The 19,102-nt window shown below is 52.6% G+C and overlaps 1 protein-coding gene across 1 annotated transcript in view; it reads right to left on the bottom strand.

Moving 5' to 3' along the window:
- ITGA9 (integrin subunit alpha 9) overlaps positions 1–19,102 on the bottom strand; it is a 238,213-nt gene that overhangs the window by 150,812 nt on the left and 68,299 nt on the right. The window contains exons 14-15 of the mRNA XM_058657132.1: positions 17,706–17,860; positions 8,093–8,253 (exon numbers count right to left, since the gene is read on the bottom strand). Of these exons, the coding sequence (XP_058513115.1) occupies positions 8,093–8,253; positions 17,706–17,860 (316 nt within the window). The remainder of the gene's footprint in view (positions 1–8,092; positions 8,254–17,705; positions 17,861–19,102) is intronic.

Raw genomic sequence — 19,102 nt, 5'->3', positions numbered from 1 at the left:
CCAGCCAGCTCTAAGACATAGGACAGTGTCCTCAGGTAGCTGAGTATTCCCAGCTGATGAGCAGATGGCGTGATCTGACAGGCATTAGTCTGCTCATGATAGTAAACAATATGTTTTCCCACAACCGTTCAAGAATAGCTTGGATAACACAAAGAAGCTAACGAGAAATGTACTGCTGATCCAGAGCTAGCATGAAGGACTTCTAGCAAAATGCCTTGAGCACGTGTTCTTGGACAGGTCCCAGCTCGTTTGGACACTCATGGGCAATCGAACAATGCGAAGCACTCAGTGTGGTGCTAGGAGAATGGAGACAAACAGCAGCATCTGAGGATCTTTCCGGAAGCCCTGGTTGGTTTGATCACTTACAAAATGACCCTGAACCTCTACGACTCCAGACATAGTGCTTTCCAGGGCTGCCTTGGCTGCAGTCCACATTCATGGGACTTGGGACTCATTCATTAATCAAGTCAGGAGGCAATCTACCTGCTGTTAAAATTGCTCTAACAAGCCTGGTTGGATGAATGCTGTGAAATTTTACTACTAACACAAGATGCCAGATGCAGCAAGTCACACAGAAGGTCTTTATTTAATGCAGGGAGAGGTGGCCACAATGAAGAGAGTGAACGCAGAAAGAGAGAAAAAGAAAGAGAGAGAGAGGTCTCTTGCTCTGCCATAGTGATAGGAGGGGGCTTCAAGGGAGGGAGAGAGAGAGAGAGCACACACACAGGAGAGCCTTTATGACCGGGGTGGGTATCATGGGGCCATGAGGGATTGGCAGATAGGGCCGTGGGCAGGCCACATGGTACTTGGGGTGGGGCTGCAAGGGATTGGTGGGTAGGGCCGTCAGGTACAGTGCCTGAGGTTACAGTGGATTGGTGGCAACAGAATTACAAAGTTACAGCAGACCGGTGGAGAACACAGGGTTGTGAGGTTACAGCAGACTGGCGGACAACAAAACTTCAAGGATGTGAACCTTAAGACTTAAGGGAAGCAGATATTTAAAATGGTGCCTAGTCCAAAACGCAAGGGCTCTTAGCAGTCTTCGGGGCCAGTGTTCCCGTCTCTCCTCACATTGAGAGGCACTGGTCCAGGGGGAGCAGAGGCTGAAACAGCAGATGCCAGATAAGGGGGTGCACCATGAACGAACATCACGGTCAGATGCAGAGCCAAGGGATGGTACTGCAGCAGCCACCTGGGCCAAACAGGCAACCGGGAAGGAGAACAAACAGCTGCCTCATCTCCCTTGTCTCCGCTGTCTTCCTTGCTGTCTGGGAACATCTCCTCCCTGACTTTTCCCAACCTTACGCAAGGGGAAGCACGAGAAATGTCTAGAAAGGTCAGCTGTGGAGGAAGAAAAGCGAGGCTGACTGCTGGATGAAATAACAAAACTGGAGACCCCAGGAGAGAGGGGGGCACCAACCCTGGGGGAGGAGGAAGTGGGGGTGGAGCAGGGGACAGGAGGGGAGGGCGGGAGGCACAGAGATGCACTTCTGAGGAGGAGGAGGAAGGGCTTCCGGGTGGCTGAGGCCACGCCAGGCTAGACGGGTGGCCAGACACAGCGGAAGAGTCCCACGGGCTGGGGGGCAGGTGAGGTGGGGGGGGGGAACCAGAGCTGAAATATGCCTGTTATCATCCCTGGCGCCCCTCCCCCACTCACAGTCCTCTGCTGTGAAATGGGGAAAAGTTGGCTGGCAGCCAGCAGAACAGCTGTGGGCGGGGGAGTGAAGGCAGGCCAGTGCTTTGCTTCCCAGGAATCCCCTACAGGTGGAGAGCATTATTTGTGGCTCACAGGAAATGCTTCTGCCCTGACTTCAAGGCAGGAAGCCCCTCAACAGCCACCGGGCCTGCTGCCTTCATCCACTCTGGCACCCTCCGAAGTAACAACATTGAGTTCTAACACAGCTGACAAATGTGTCCCTGGCATCATCACATCCCCACCCCCCTGCCCTGCCCCTGCCACTGGCACCCAGCCCCACCCTCATGCCCCCAAGCAGTGCTCCAGTGGCATCTAGCAGAGGGGCTGGCACTCAAAGCCGTACTCACAACCTACACACCCACTCTCCCAGGAGCTAAACTCCAGGGACCAGCAGAGCAAGCTGCCCTCCCACAACCAGCACTATCCCTCACTGGGGAATAGCAACCAACTCTGAGAAGCCATACTCAGGAGTTTAAACTACCACTGGATTGCAAGGGTTGAAATGTTTATGAAAAATGTGATTCAAAGATGCTTATGGTAGGGGCCTGGTGTGGTAGTGTAGCAATTTGATTCTCCATGTACGGCACCAGCATCTTCCATGGTCGCCAGTTCAAGGCCCAGGTGCCCCACTTCTAATCCAGCTCCACGCTGATGGCCTGGGACAGCAGTGGGGGATGGCTGAAGTCCTTGGGCACCTGTATCCACAAGGGAGACCTGCAGGAGCAAGTTACTCTATGTCATAGTTTCCAAAGAGCAAAATGAGGGGGAACATATCAACTCTCCCACCAGGAGTACCCAACATTCACCAACAAACACTAGAAGCTTCGTTAGTGTCAGCAGCTTCTGTATCACCCTAAATGCCAGAATTCTTTTAGAATCCTCTTCCACAGGAGGGTGGGTAATTATTAAATCCTTGAACAACAAGGTCTGTCCAGCATTATCACACTCCACTTTCCCCACACTATTATCAATCTGCTCCCCAGGTCGAACGGCGCTTCGACAGATGAAAAACATGCCACAGCTAAAAAGGAACAAGTAAAATGAAGATGGGGTTCCAACACAGAAACGACCAGAAGGAGACTGCTTTGAAGAGAATCCCTCTTGTAATGACTACGTGCGTTGACTCTGTAACCCTTTATACATGCCCTCAAACATCATGACAACCCCAACAACACAAGAGCACGTGACTGCATGGTTCTGAAGGACGCTGATGTTCTAAGGCACGGAAGAGCACGAGTTCTGCACTGGGAGATCATCTCAGAGGAACAGCAAGATGCCTCCCAAAATAAAAGTTTTGCCCACAACCGTTCACCATGTTGCATCCTCTTAACTATCAGGAAGCTCAAGACAAAACCATCAGCATGTCAGCACCGTGACTGTTCCATGTATTTCTATTAACTCACGTTTTAGAAAAGGACATGAGCTGGAGCATGTGCCCCAGTGGGTGAGGAACTGCTCAGGCTGCCTACACCCCGCTCTGCGGTGCCTGGGCTCAGTCCTGGTTCCAGCTGCAGTTTCAGCTCACAGCTAACGTGCACCTGGGTGGCAGCAGTGAAGGGACAGCCTACACTACTAACTTTTTAAAAGTTAAAAAAAAAAAAAGAGTGGTTCATACTATCTCCAGTATCTGAAGTTCACATCCCTTTTGGTCAAAGCTCACAACCTTCTTACGTTATCAAGATAACCAGGAGACTCAGCGTGCTATCTGTCACGTAAGGAAAGAAGCGTTGTGGGTTTCCTTTCTCACAAGGAGTTCTTACAAGAACGCTGGCTTAAGTCTCCCTTCCTTGACTATCTGCTTCTTAAACTTAAAGAAGGCAGAAAAAAATGCCAGGACACCTGGCAGCCAGGGGGTTCCCCCACCCACCGGGAATTCACCCAGGCCTCTGCTCAGAGGTGAGAGCCCAGGACATGATGTCCAAGAAGCCACAAATCCTTGCCCCTGGCCAGGACAGGACCTACGTGTACCTGTCCCACACAGATAACGGAGAAGCTGCAGGACCAGAAGACTCCAATGCCCCTGAAGAGCCTTCCAGAAGGACAAAGAACAACCTCATGAGCACCGTGTGGGCATTCCCTGGCTGAATCAGAGTGCTGACCTGCTTGTGTTATAACATGCATCACAACACAAGATTCTGCTCAGCCAAGGCTTCCAGAAGTTTTTGAGCAGGAGTCTGTGACACAGAGCGGGCAGTCATCCCGCTGCCCCCAGCTCAGCTTGGCAGGGGGCAGGGGAACCCCCTTCCTTAAACTCCTTATCTCCCTGGATTCCAGCCTCCATGGAGGCAGCTCTTATGCCTATCACACAGAAGTCCCCAGGGTACCACATGGGACTTGTGAATGGACAGTCATCGCCAGGCCACACGTCAAGACCCCCTCCAACATCCCACACCTTCACTCCCCCACAGTGAGTAGGCCACGCTCGATCGTAAGCATTAATGATCCTGCACTGTGGCCAACTCAACGAGCAGCTCCAACACAGTGCTGTATGGCAGGCGAGCAGGCGCTGGGCTGGGGGACACAAAGAAAGGCCTAGACAGGGCAGGCACTGAGGAGGTCCAAGTGCTGGGGCTAACTGAGCCCTCAGCAGGTGGGATGGAACCTGCTTCAGCTGGTTCACTCTCCAAATGCTCAAAACAGCTGGAACTGGGATGGCCCAAAGCCAGGAGCCATGGACATGTAGGGGCCAAAGGACTTGGGCCATCCTCCACTGCTTTCCCAGGCCATAAGCAGGAAGCTGCATCAGAAGTAGAACAGCCCAGACTTGAACCAGCACCCATATGGGATGATGACATTACGGCCGGCAGCTTTACCAGACACGCCACAGCAGCAGCCTCAGTTCTGCCCTTCTGATTGGTGCAGAGAAAGTTCCAGTGCAGGGCCGGAGCCACCACCACTTCCCTCTGTCCTCTACAGCGCAGGCAGGGGTTTCCCCAGAGTCTCTGGCCAGTGATGAAACACAGCTGGACTTCAGTGTCACTGCTGGGTCCTCAGAGTAAACATGTCTCTGGCATTTATTGTTATGGTTGCTTTCTGTTTGTGGCATGTATTGCTGGTTTTGTTTACAAGAGGATACCAAGTGTGTTCAGTGGTTTTCTTTGTGGCTAGAAGTCAGCTGACTTGAAGAGCAAATATGCAATAAAATACTGCAGGAGTTATGTGCCTACCATTAATTTTTTTTTCCAGCAAAACCCATGCAGGTGGTGCATGTTTCAGTCCAGATGTGATAGAAACCAGGGCTCTGATGAACGAGGCAGCAGGGACGTCAGGGTGAGCCTGAGGGCCCAGTAAGGCAGGGTCCAGGACAGAAAAGACTCCGGATAGGAGCCAAGGCCCAGGGCCAGTGTGACCACGTGATAGAAGGGACACCGAGACCAAGGCCCAGACAGCCATGAGGCTAAGGGGATATGCCCAGGTCTTGGCTGGTAACCTGGAGACAGCAGTGCTCTCCAGCCCATCCTTTACCCGTAGGCTGGGTTATGGAAGAGGGGGAGGCAGGTGGGTTGGGGTTCATGGACTTGAGGAAGCAGCTGCCCTGTTAGCACAATGAGGCCTGGGGAACACCCTGGCCCCTCGGGGGTGTGTGACCCATCACAAAGCCCATGATGCTTCCTGGACATCCAGCTGGGGTGCAGGATGGACACAGACCAAAGGAGTGAGGCTGAAGGCAGGTGTCAGCCAGGCAGCCTGTTGCAATATACACACTTAGCACCATATATGGCATGAAAACTTGTAGGGAAAAAGGGGGAAAAAAAAAGATTGGAATAGGTTTAAAGAGAGAAAGAAAGAAAAATACCTAAAGATAGCCTAAACAAAACATACCAGCCCCCCCGTGGCAACCCCCGCTGTCTGCTGGCCATCTGGTGTGTGATAAGCCACAGCACCCTTATTTGTCTACCATGACTTGGCCAAGGAGCCCAGAGCCAGACTGCGCAAAAGCTCCACTCGGGCCAGAGACGCATCATGCGGGCCAGACACAGGCTGTGCGTGCTCTCCCGTCTGGCTCCCGCCGCAGCCATCTGCCAGTTCCCTCCCCTACGGCTGCTGCTAGCCGGGCCCCCACACCCACTGCAGCATTCATGGCTGTTTTCCCACAGTGCACAGTCACAGTACCACACTGGGGCCAGCTCACCAGGGTTCTCACAGTACCCTACAGGCACTCACCAGGGCTTCACCCATGGCCTGGACAATCATGGACAGCAAACAGCTTTGCTGAATGTAGTGGCCCCACATTCTTCTTTTAACTTGCATGTATGTTTTTGAAGAGTTAGAGAGAAAGAGAGAGAGAATTCTTCCTTCCACTGGTTCATTCCCCAAACAGCTGCAATGGCCAGGGCTGAGCCAGGGCAAAGCCAGGAACCTGAAACCCCATCCATGTCTCCTACACAGATGCAAGGGCCCAAGCAGCCAGCTCACCTTTTGCTACCTTCCCAGATGTGTTAGCAAGGAGTTGGATAGGAAGTGGAACCGCCGGTGCTTGAACCAGTAATCATGGGGGATGCTGGTGTCGTAGGCAGCAGCATAATCTATCCATCCACAACACAGGTCCCAAAGTGTCATCAGCCCCTTTTGCAGGTGACATCACCTCTTGAACCCCGGAGGATTCAGAATTCTCAATCTCCCAGGCAACACCACCAGCCATCTCGTTATAGGAGAAAAGCCCAAGCAATTTCAAGTCACCGCAGGTTTCTATCCATTAAACAGGCCTGGCTCCCTATCCCATACTATGTATGTGGCACACATTCATACCAAACCAAATTCTCTTTCATTCTAAAAAAAAGATTCATCCATCCAGAATCAAAATTTCACTGGGAATCTTACTAGTCTTTCTTAAATCCAGCAACCATGAACATCCAGGGGTAGCAGGACCAATCCCATGGGCAGCCTTGCTCATTGACCAGCATAGCAGCAGTCATGCCACTGGCATGGGCCCACTCTGTAAAGGCTTGCCGGCCCCTGGGGACCCTTGTCTCACAGCAAGGACCTCTGGTAATGACCAACAAGAGACAACTTCCCAGCCACAGCTGGAAGTCACAAAAGACCCTACTGAAGCATCTACAGGATAGACTGAGCCAAAAGGAACCCAACAGGGAGGCTTGTCCCCAGCCAGTGTGCAACCACCACACACAGGTGCTGGCAGGGACTGCCCAGGACCCCTCCCCAGCCCCGGTGACACTGCTGAGCCCATGTAATCCAAGAGGCAGGTGGGGCTTAATGGGAGCATGAGAAGTGCATAAGGAGCCAACCCCGCAAGCCCTGGGCAGCTGGGCTGGGCAGGCCCTGGCATGACTCCTGGCAGAGGACACAGCCCAGCCCCACTAGAAAGCATCTCTGAGATATCGACTCCGGAGCGCTGCGCAAGGCTCGTGGATGTGTGGCCATTCCCCTATTCACAGCCCAGAAACATCCAACAGCAGCTGTCACACTCCTGTTCTGACATGCACGATGCACTCACTGAGCAACAAGGCATCATCTAGCCATGGTTTTATTATGCTATTTTTACAACCAGTCAGAAATCCACTGGCTGAATGTATCCTTTCTCTAAGTCAAAGATGTTACACGGTAGGGAGTTACGTGCAGTCCAATCAAATATCGGTTCCTCTACATTCCTCATAGAATGTTTCATTCCCACAACCACCTTTCAAGGTCAATAGTATTGTGTCCATTTTAGAGATACTCAGACCAAGACACACAGTGAACACAGTAACCACACACTGGTTCACACCAAGGTCTGTAGGATTCCAAACCCCACAGCTCATTGCACCCACCTATCGCCTGCATCGTGCAGCCTTCATGGAGGCCTCCTTTGCTCAGGGTCCCTGCCTGGGGGTTCAGTGTTCCTGCAGCATCAGGCTCTTCCAGCCTTCAACCCTTTCAGCATTTTTCCTCCACAGTGGGGCCCTCCCTGTAGCTATTCAGAGCCCAGCCTCCCAAATTAGCAGCAAAGTGTATTTAACAAACAATTTCAAGAAGAGAAAAACATTTGAAAGTTTATTTAGAGAAAGGGGATAGAAGGGGCCAAAAAATGCATGCCTAAAATAAACAAAATAATCAAATAGGAAAAAAAAAATCGAGTCCAACCAGTTTTAACATGCCTAAACTGGGACTACCAGCTAAGGTGTGGTGGGCCACTGAGACGGGCATCAGGAATAGTGTGACTCAGTTAACCCTGTAAGGACCTCTGAGCCTCATTTAGGGCTGAGAAACTTCCCCCAAACCTTATCCCTCAAATCACGTGCAAGCCGGCGCCCAACCCTGGTCCCCAGCCCCTTTCAGAAGCTGAGACCTGTAAGATAAGGCAAATGAACAACAAAGACATGGATAAAAACACTTCTCCCAGCTCCAAACATACACCTGACAGAGATCAGAAGCTGGGAACGGGGGTGGGGGACTGACCTTCACATGGGCCACGTAGTGGCGACACGCCTCCTCCAGGTGCGCCAGCTGCAGCTTCTCTGCCACCTGGCCCACCGTCTCCCCCGGCAGCACAAAGTAGACCCTGGGCAGCTGACCCTTCTCCTTCTTGGCCACATCAGCAGTCAGGACATAATTCAGGCCTGTGGAGATACGAGAGGCCAAAACATGAGCTCAGTGTCAGGGCCGCACTGCACACTATGCCAAGCCCCTCAGGGCCCGGAGCACACCCTCCTCCAGACACCTCTGCTGCCAGCTCACAGCATCCAAGGGGACAAGGACATCGTCAGCCCTTACAACATTGCTCTGTGTCCCATGACACAGCTCTCTCTGCGATAGATGGCAAAATCCACCTGCTCACACAGTATCAACCTGCTGTCGCCCGGCACAGGGCAGGGCTGTGACAAGCACACATCTCTGCAAACCCGCGGACCTCCGCCACAAGCTGCAGAGCAGCAAGGCATCCTGTATTCTTCACTCTAATCAAGCACTTTGACTCATGCCCACCTTGAAGAAGTGGTACTTCCAGCCATTCTGTTCTACCACCATGGCACATCCTATGCCCGCACAAACATGGGTCACAAGACTGCCAGGCAGTCAACTGCTGTGAACACTGTGCTCTCAGCAAAATGTGACTCTGCTGAGGCCTGGGCTAAACTCCCTTCACCCTGATACCTAAATGTGTAGTGCCCAATGACAGATCCTCTGCGACACGTGTGTGAGTTGAACATGCATTCCACAGTGGGGGGAAGTGTTGTGGTAGAGCAGGCTGGTCTGAATCCAGGCTGCCTCACTTCCAATCCAGGGCCCTGTTAATGTGCCTGGGAAGCAGCAGATGTTGTCTCCAATGCTTATACACCAGACATCCACACAGGAGACCTGGGTGAAGATGGTGGCTCCTGGCTTTGGCACGGCCCAGCCTCAGATGCTGCGATCATCTGGTGTATCAATCAACTGATGAAAGATACTTCTCTCTCTCTCTCTCTCTCTCTCTTCATTCCATATAAATAACCAAATCTTAAAAATACCCATTCTGGATAAATCAGAAAAGCCCCACTTCCGTAGTTTACAAGACTGTACATATATATACAACAACACGCTTTATTGGGCAATAATCTGAAAGAGAGATAGGGAGACAGAGAGAGAGAGAGAGAGAGAGAGAGAGATATTCCATCCTCTGATTCATCCCGCAAATGGTTGTGGCTGAGCTAGGAGCTTCTTCCAGGTCTCCCTACACGACTGCAGGGACCCAAGCACTTAAGCCATCCTCCACTGCCTTTCCCAGGCACATAAGCAGTGAACTGGATCAAAAGTGGAGCAGCTGGAACTCAAACTGGCATCTGTATGAAATGCTAACACTGCAAGCAGAGGGCTCATCCTGCTAGGATGCCATGACCTTGCCCCCTCCCTGGTGGCTTTGGTATCACCAGCTGTGCTTCCCCCAAACCTTCCTAGGCTGGAGGCTGGCCCCTGCACAACCCTATTTAGGCTTTAACTGGCTGGTGGATTCAGGAGAACATGGCATTTTGATGACAGCCTGTCCCTAGAAGGACCAGACAAGGAAGCTAAGCGGTGGGGAGATGAGCCCATCTTCCCCACACCTGCTAGCATGAAGCACGCAATGTCAGGCAGCAGGATGGGGTGTGACTTTTAATAACATCAAAAGGATGGCTGCCAGGGGTAGGGGGAGACCCAACAGGGCAGAAGCAGCTGATCCAGGCAGGCCTGGTGAGGCTGTCCCAGGCTTATTTGTGTGACAGCTAATGGACTCTCTGGGCCACTGCCACCGCAGGGACAGTACCCTACTGTCTGCCCCGGCTTGTCCCTCCCAAGGCAAGGCTGGGTCTCTGGGATGGAGCCAGAACCAAGATAAGCCCAGGAGACATTATTACTAAGCAGAAGAGTGTCTGAAGGGGAAATGCTGCCAACAGGGTACACGGGTGCCAGTGGGGACTAGAGGACACTGGTCCCAGTGGGGAAAAAGCAACAAAGGGGCTGGTCCTTTACACTGCCAGCAACTGACAGGGAAGGGAGGCCGGCCCCCAAAGACAACAAGTGTTTGCTCCAGGCTAGAGTGCCATCCACCCAGAGCTGAATCAAGAAATCTCCTAACCTGGCACTGGTTCTCAATACCTTTTGCCCCCTAACCTTTCCTAATGAAAAGCCCTTGCTTTTTGAACTTGCAAACAGAAAAAAGCAAACAAATACAGAGACCTAGAATGGAACTCCAGTTCATGTACCCTCTGCTGATCTTATCTCCCCAGCACAACGGGAACAAAGGCTCCAGGCTTCAATGGCATTGAGTGCCCACACCCCACTGACATTCAGCAAGGGTCTGGCTAAAGACATGCATGGCTGGAAGACCAGTCATATGGTCCAAACCGGGGAAACAGGGTACTGGCTGCTAAGTTACTGATTGTCCTCCATGAGCCAGCCCCGGCTACTGCCCTTCCCAAGGCTGACAATGGGACAGCAGGACTGAGACACCACCACGTCCTGGAGGAGCCAGCGAGCTATAAGAAAGCCACAGAGCAGGTGGTCTCAATACACCCAGGCATGCCCTCTCTGCTGTCTGGCCTAACCTGCACACCTTCTCTTGAGGCCTTGTACCCTTTTGGCTATGCCCACTGTGCTTGCAGGAGAGGGGGTTGAAGCAGGGGAGGCCCAGAGCTCAAGGCAGCACTCCCATAGTGCATAGTGCAGGATTTTAGGAGGGATAACCCTAAGGCATGTTCTCATTCACCCAAGGTCTCCCCCGTCCCTCCCCCGGGGTGTTTAGGCTTCATTAACATCCTCCAGCCCCCGCCCCCATCTGGCTGCTGGGATGGCTCACGCCACATGTCTCCCTGGCTGGACCATAGCATCCAGATATTTGGCCAGGCACCAACCTAGATGTCACTGAGGAGGAATTTTTCAGATGACATTTATTTTTGTTTGTTTCAAGAGGCAGAGGGAGAGCTCCCATCCTCTGGATCACTTCCATATGTCTGAAATAGCCAGATCAGGTCACAGCCAGGAGCTGGAACTTCAGCAAAGTGAGTACCAAGAACCCAAGGCACTTGAACCATCAGCACCAGGAACATGGCACTAAGAAACTGCTACGAAGGCCCAGCATGGTAACCTAGCAGCTCAAGTCCTCGCCTTGCATCGGTTCTAATTCCTGCTGCCCCGCTTCCCATCCAACTCCCTGCTTGTGGCCTGGGAAAGCAGTCGAGGATAGCCCAAAGCCTTGGGACCCTGCACCCACGTGGGACACCCAGAAGAAGTTTCGGGCTCCTGGCTTTGGACTGGCACAGCTCCAGCTGTTGAGGCCACCTGGGGAGTGAATCATTGGACGGAAGATCTTCCTCTCTGTCTTTTCTCTCTGTATATCTGACTTTGCAATTAAATTTTTTTAAATGTTAAAAAAAATTGCAATGAGAAGCTGAGCTGAGACTCAAACCTGGGCACCTGCATGGGGAAAGTGAGCATCCCACCCAGCATGTAAATCACTAGGCCAAATGTTCTCCCCAAGGTCAAATCCGCCATCAGCCACCTGCACAAAGCAGATGACCTCTTAGTGACAAGCATGGGACTCATCTTAAATGGAGACGGCCTTTAGAGACAAAACAAAAGGCAGGGATTCCCCAAAAGGAAGGAACAGAGCTGGTAGACAGCCTTTGAGCCACAACAGACACGACAGACCCCCGTGGGTCTTAGCACCGAGAAAACAGACAACCAACCTTACTCCACCCCCTCCCGTCCACCAACAGAATCTTGACCACTACCGCTCATCATCACCTCACCTTCTCAGCAAGTGCTTCCTGGATTCACCCATGAACCCTGGACCTGAGGATCCTTCACTCCTGCTGTGTTTGAGAGAATGCAAACCCACTAAGTACAGTGCATCATGCATCATGAGGCCGGCGTGCTAGCTCAATGGGCTAATGCTCCACCTGCAAACACCAGCTTCCAGCTTGTGTCCCAGCTGTTCCACTTCCCGTCCAGCTACCTGCTAATGCCTCTGGGAAGGCAGCAGAGGATGGTCCAGATTTTTAGGACTCAGAAAAAGCTCCTGGCTTCTGGTTTCAGATCAGCTCAATTTGGATAGTTTCAAGTCATTAGGGGAGTGAAAGAGCAGATGGAAGCACGTTCTCTTTCTGTCTCTCCTCCTCTCTGTAAAATCTGCCTTTCAAATACAAATAAAACTTAAAAAAAGACAGTGCGTTAATTAAGAGGAGTGGATTGTGTCCTGCACGTGTGCCTAGCACTGTGCTAGGTGCTATGACAAACACCAGCTCCAGTCCCCCGACTCCCATCTCACAGCAGAATCAAACTCATGCCTCGCTCCTGTGACCCAAGATCGGGGCACCATCACTCGTATTCCCAGGACCTGCAGGCAGCGTGCCAACACATCGCCTGTCAGGCTTTCCTAGCCCGTGTGAGCCCATGATCAGAGAGGGCTCAGCGAGCATCATTAGTAAGGAAGCAGTTCATCTCTTCAATTGCCCACTTAGTGCTTCTGCTTGATTGCGAATTTACTTTGACGTTTTCAATGACTCAAAAAGCAGTCAGCTTTGTATCACACTCTTCTAGAAGAAAGCAAGGTCAGCAAGGACAAAGTCCACCTGAGTGAGGTATGTCCCGGACTGTGGAGTGGCCAGAAGAGACACACAACATTCTCAGGCTCTTTAAACAGCATCCGCCCCAAAAGTGCGTTGGAAAAGCCAGCGCCTAGGAACAGAGGGGGGGTGTCAGCCAAGCAGCCAATCGGCTTGCTCGCTTGGGCAGCCCAGCCCCACCCTCAGGAGCGTGGGTGTGTCTGGCCCCTAATGTAAGCCAGCAGGGCCAGCCCTCGTCCCATCCCCGCAGGGTGCTGGTTCTGATTAGGGCCTGCTCAGAAGGCACATTGCACATCCTCAGATTTCGGCTGCTGGCAGGCATGTTCACGCCATGTCGAATGATGTCATGTTGATGGAAAAGCTGAGTGGCCTCAGTGATGCAGTCAGCCACCCCCTCTCCCTGCCCCCCCGCTGGCTCCCCGGAGCCCTACTCCGGCCTGGGCCAGGAGGAAGGCAAGCAGTTTCACAGCAGCGCTGCCTCTGGTCTCTCGCAGAGCACTGATTCATCCCCATTCTCCAACAGGATTTCAGCTTGGAAATGCAACAAATCCTCTCCTTCCAGAGTTACTCTATTCTCCCCAGGGAACAAGGGAAACAGGGACCATTCCCACTTCCCCAGCTGTCCTAAGGCTTCTGTCACTCCTCAAGGCAAAGGATGCTTAGAGGTTACCTGCCCCACTCCTCACACAGTAGGGATCTGCCCAACGGTCTGATCACCAAGCTTCCCAAGAGAACTGAAGAAGCTCAGAGAATGTTCTGCATGCAAACACCTCTCTCCACACAATTGCACCCTAAGGACGCAAGGAAAGACATGCTGTCTGCTTGTAACCCTGCTTCTGCTCTGAGCACCGGTGACCTCAGCACCACCTCTCAGGACCTGGGCTCCACTGTTTCAGGTGTGGGATGAGAGGGTTGAGCAGTTGTCTCTTTTTTTTTTTTAAGATTTTATTATTATTGGAAAGCCGGATATACAGAGAGGAGGAGAGACAGAGAGGAAGATCTTCCATCCGATGTTTCACTCCCCAAGTGAGCCGCAACGGGCCGGTACGTGCCAATCCGATGCTGGGACCAGGAACCTCTTCCGGGTCTCCCACGTGGGTGCAGGGTCCCAAAGCTTTGGGCCGTCCTCGACTGCTTTCCCAGGCCACAAGCAGGGAGCTGGATGGGAAGTGGAGCTTCCGGGATTAGAACCGGCGCCCATATAGGATGCCCGGGCTTTCAAGGCGAGGACTTTAGCCACTAGGTCACGCCGCCGGGCCCGGCAGTTGTCTCTTAAGGTTCACAAGTCCGCCATTCTGCCTGAGCTCCACAGAAACACAGGGACATCGACTCAGAGCACAAAATGCCACCGTTTTGGGTTCATCCCCTCTTGGCTGTTGTTTAGCATGCTGGACAGAGTCCAGACTGGCCAGTCCTATTGTCAGCAGGTGCAGGCTTCAGCCTGGCCAGTGAGCATGCCCAGTGAGAAATGCTCAGGGCAAGGCAAGGATCAGAGCCCTCCACTTACATCAGCAAGAAGGTTGCTAGGGGCCAGACTGCTCCCCAGTCCAAGATCAAAGACGGATCCCCTTCTGGACGGGCAGCACTCTCGCAATGTGATGAAGTACATGGGAAGTCTGTTCTTGGAGGCTCCATTAACGTGAGCACTGCATGTTCACAACCCAGCGCTGAGCATGGCACCAACTGTACCAGGAGGGAGAGAGGCTCCGCACATGGCCCCAGGAGCCAACCATACAGTCTCCCTGCTCCATGAGGACAAGGCCTGCCCTATCCCCAACTCTGCACCCGGGGCTGAGCCCACGTCTAGCATTTAGCAGACAATTCCTTACTCTGCTGGCTAGCCAGCCCAGGGAGTTACTCTCCGAGAGTTACTCCCCAGGACTGGCCACCTGGAGTGCTACAAATCCACCCCTCTCCACCTGCTGTGGTGCTAGGGATGGGATCCCTATATATCTTGTTTCTGTGTTGCCGGGGGCATCCTACAAGGGTGTGCCAACATAGAGAGCCTGGCACGACTGGGGGCTGTGCATTCCGGCCTGCTGCCTGCTCCCTGTCAGCCAGCTCAACAGCTGTTAAGTCCATGCTTCTATCTCTGCTCCCAACTACATCCCATCAATGGACCAGTAATCCATCCATGCTAGGCAGGTTAGGTAGCAGCCCTCACGGGACCCTTCTCCAAACCTGCAGGTTCTGATACCCCCATTAAAGTGCTCACCCCGAACATATCCCTGCCCAGGGTTATATAGGGACCTGGTTACAACACCACTGAGTCCAATTTAGATAGAATTCACACTTCCAACAAGGCATGTTGGCGATGCAGTTGGTGGGGGCTCACACTTGGACACCGACCTGTACACGCCGAGAGCTGGCACTGGCTCGTGTATCACCACAGGGCTCCCCGTGACTTGCTGAACCCAGTCCCAACATTCAAACCTGTCGGTCAAAGTAACAGGTGCGGTCTGTCTTAAAGCAGCTCACAGCCCACAGATCCTCCATCTAGAAGGCATCAGAGCCACTCCTTTCCCTGCCCCCTAGCCTTGAAAAGCCCCAGAGAGCAGTGGCAGCTGCAGTTTCCCAAGGCTAAGACCGCAGGAAACCGGCAGCCCTTCTCCATACGCAAGCGCGACCCCCATGGGATCCCACTGTGGAGCGCCAGAAACCAAACAGACAAGAGAGCGATGTGGGCAGCTCCTGGCAGGCAGGTCATCCTGCCACGGCTTGGCCTAGACCTTCACAGAGAGAGGATGCAGGCGTGCTCCGTGCTTGCTCAAGTGCAGATGCCCCCGTCACTGTGGCTGCCACCTCACTTCCTTCGGCTCTACAGGATCCGGTATCCACCGCTTAAGGACCCAAGCAGGAGTAGTTCCATGACGGCAAGCTGACGTCACTACGCCCCGAGCAGCTCCATCACAGGAGCGTACCACCGACTACCAACTGCTTGCTTGTATTTTCATTGTTTAGCATTTACATACTGACAGAATTAAAGATTCAGAGAGAGAGATAAAAAGAGAAATTTTCCATGTGCTGATTTGCTTCCCAAATGTCCAGAACAGCCAATGCTGGGCCAGGCTAAACCCAGGAACAGAAGCTCCTGGTTTCCCAAGCACTTGGACCATCCTCCGCTGCTTGTCCTAGGCACATTAGCAGGAAGCTGCATTGCAAATCCGGAAGCCAGGACTCTAAGTGGCACCCAGATGGCATGCCAGTGCTGTGAGTGGCGGCTTTAACTGCTGTGCCACAATGTGAATCCCATAATTGCTTCTCTCGTGTTCTAGAACAGTTCTGCATCTGTTGATGCACACTAAAATTTAAATCTTTTACTCAACCATTCTTTAACTCTCTGTGATCTTATTGCAGCATGAGCTCTTATTTAAATGACAGATCATGTTATCAGTGGGGGAGGGGTTCCAACACATCAGAAAGCTTTCCCCTAAAGACTGTGCCTTCTGAACGAGCTGGGAAGGTGGTAAAGAACATCTGTTGGCAGTGGGCACTGTGGTGCAGGAAGCTGAGCCACAGCTGGGATGCACACAGTCCATATCAGAGAGCTGGTGTTTGAGTCCTGGCCCCTCCACTTGTGGTTAGGCTTCTGCTACTGCGTGCTGAGTACACGGCCCACCTACTCAGACCCCTGCCATGCAGCTCAAAGACCCAGATGAAGTTCTGGGGCTACTGGCTTTAGCCTGCCCCCAGTTCTGTCTGTTGGACGCCTTTCAGGAGTGAACCAATAGATGGGAGATTTGGCTCTGGGCTAATCTGCCTTTCAAACAGATTAAAATAAGCCCATTTTAAACATCCACAAACTTTAAAAAAAAAAAAAAAAAAAACCAAAGTTCTTGGGAAGCAAAACTAAGTGTCATCTGATTAGAATCCAATCCCTGGCTTCTCGAACAACTTTCTCTCTCTCTGGACTACACACAAAAATTTTGTTAATCCGCCCTCACTAACCAGCTCCCAAGTTTATCATGCGGTTACCTTCCCTGTTGAAACTTCTAAGCTCTTTTTAAAAGAAAATAAAAGCTATATAAATAAGTCTGAGATTTAACAGCTGAGTTTATTCAATCCACTTGAAGATCAAGGTAAGCAGCCAGCAAGCCAGCTGAGAAGGATTACTGTGTTGTTAAATAAGGCAGCACATTCAAGATGCAAGGGCGAGGTGAACCAGTGAGTGCAGAACCAGGTCGTGGCTGCATGTCTGGGCCCATGTGCACAGGTGGACATGCCATTCCAAAGCCCCACAGCACATGACTCCCACAGGGACCCTGCTGCTGTGCACATGCTGGCCGAATGGGCCAGACTGGAGCCTAAAATCGACATTTCTATCAAAATTCCAGGGGACGCTGATCGGGCCAGTTGAGGATCAATACCTGTAGTCACGTGTGATATCAGCACACGGGCCCAGATTTCCATGGGTGGTACCATGTGTCTACTGGCAATCTTACCTTCTAGCATGCAGACAGCTTTTAAAGTAAAAGCTCCATTAATGTGCATGACACTTGGGATCAATTTCCTTCAACACGGGCCCACACTTGGGTTGGCTCTCTGGAGCTGGGCTTACTGGGTGGACCTCCCCAGTCAGAGACATGCCAGCAAAGATGACCACCATCAGGAGCCAAAATCCTGCCTGTTTCGATTCCAAGAGTTGCCAAAGTACCCTCCCCTCCCCATGCCAATTTTCTGAAAACCAACACCTTAGTACAACTCAGCTCCATCCTCGGCCTCCAACACTCTGCCATCTAGCTGCCTGATGCCAAAACCTCCAGGTCCCACCTGCCAGGCTCCAGCTGAATAACTGTGCCAGGTCCCCCAGGCCGTCCCCAACAGAAGAGCAGCCACCTCAGAAGCAAAGGGATCCAGCCGCTAAAAGGGACCATCCAAGACACCCAGGCACTGCCCGTAACCCCGAAAGTCCATACACATACGCTCAGGTGAAACCCCTGAGCCCCAATCGGGGTGGGGAAGGTACAGACAAAGGCTGGGGGCTGGGTCTTTACCTATGTCTCCCGGGACGTGCTTGCCGTGGAAGCGGAAGCAGGCGGTAACATTGAGGCAGTTCACAGGTTGCTGCCCATCGTGACACTGGGGCGCCGTGATGTTGATGGAAGTTGGGAGGAAGATGGAGACATCCACGGTGATCACGGGTCTCGCCCTGCAAGGGGAAGGGGCAGGGAGTTAGCCAAACCCACCAAGCACTGTCCAGATGGATGGGGCAGCCCTGGGCTTGCAGCCAGCACCTCATTAGAACACAGCAGTGCCTGGGGGAGAGGCCCAGGTGCCTTGTGAGGGCTTTCTGGCTGCAGGAGGTGCGCCCTTCCTCATAAGCTCATGGTTAGCGTCCCAGTCCTAAGGGTGAGTTAATAATTGCTAATAAAGCACATCTGGGGGAAGCCCTGAGCACACCACCAGATGCCGGGTGATTATTCAAAATTTCACCAATTAACTTCCAATTTCCATTTTACTGGGGGGACACGGATATACTTAAGAGAACTTCCTGTAGCATATACAAGGATTTGAGAACAAGATGCACACTCAGGGTCCGGCGCCCGCCCCACCCCACCCCCTTCCCCCTAAAGCGTTTACAGCTGCCACGCAAGGCTCCAGCCCCGTCCAGTGGTTCAAACCCTGCCCCCTCAACTTTGCGTGCTTCAGTTCATGCAGGCTTTTTTTCTTTCTCCAAGAACTTGAGGCATGGAGTCCCAGCACAGGCAGTGGAACTCTCCTGGCCTCATGCACACATCCATGCCCCTCTTGTTGGGGCAGGGAGGGCAGCCAGCATGGATGGATGACCTCTCACATGTGGGAGAATCACACCAGGGGCAAATCCCAGCCCTGGCCGTCACTCAGGGAAGCTTCACCTAAGCTGTGACTTGACAGTCTCCTGTACCCATAGCGGCCATTTTGCCCCTAAAGAGCCACAGCCATCATGCCACCGAGTGATATCCCAAGGTTCAGGGGGGCATCTATGGTCTTAGAACAGTTGGGCTCGCTCGTGTACAGTGACCACCCATCCCCACTGCCCACCAAGAACAGGGTCCACGATGACCAAGAGAAAACCCAATGGCTCGACACCTGCTGGGAGTGTGGTCAGCAGATGGCCAGCTGTGACCAGGGTGGCAGGAGCCGACCAGACCCCGAGGCATCTCTCACAGTCTCCTCACTCAAGCAGGGATTCCCTTCCAGCACTCTTCTGTGAGATCTCCTAACACTCTCATCAAGAGACTTTCTGCCTGTCCTGTGAAGTCACCACCTGCCCAGTCCAAGCCTCCACTGGAGCCTGGGGATCTTCCACCCATCACATAAGCCCTTGCTGCACATCCTACCCATGGAGGGAAACCACGAAAAGGAGAGGGATCAACAAGCCAGAGACAATCAAGCACAAGAAGGCTCAGAC

Source organism: Ochotona princeps, chromosome 30, assembly GCF_030435755.1.
Source record: "Ochotona princeps isolate mOchPri1 chromosome 30, mOchPri1.hap1, whole genome shotgun sequence".
NCBI lineage: Eukaryota > Metazoa > Chordata > Mammalia > Lagomorpha > Ochotonidae > Ochotona > Ochotona princeps.
Note: the sequence above shows the minus strand (reverse complement) of the source record. Positions and strands in the feature narration are given on the sequence as shown.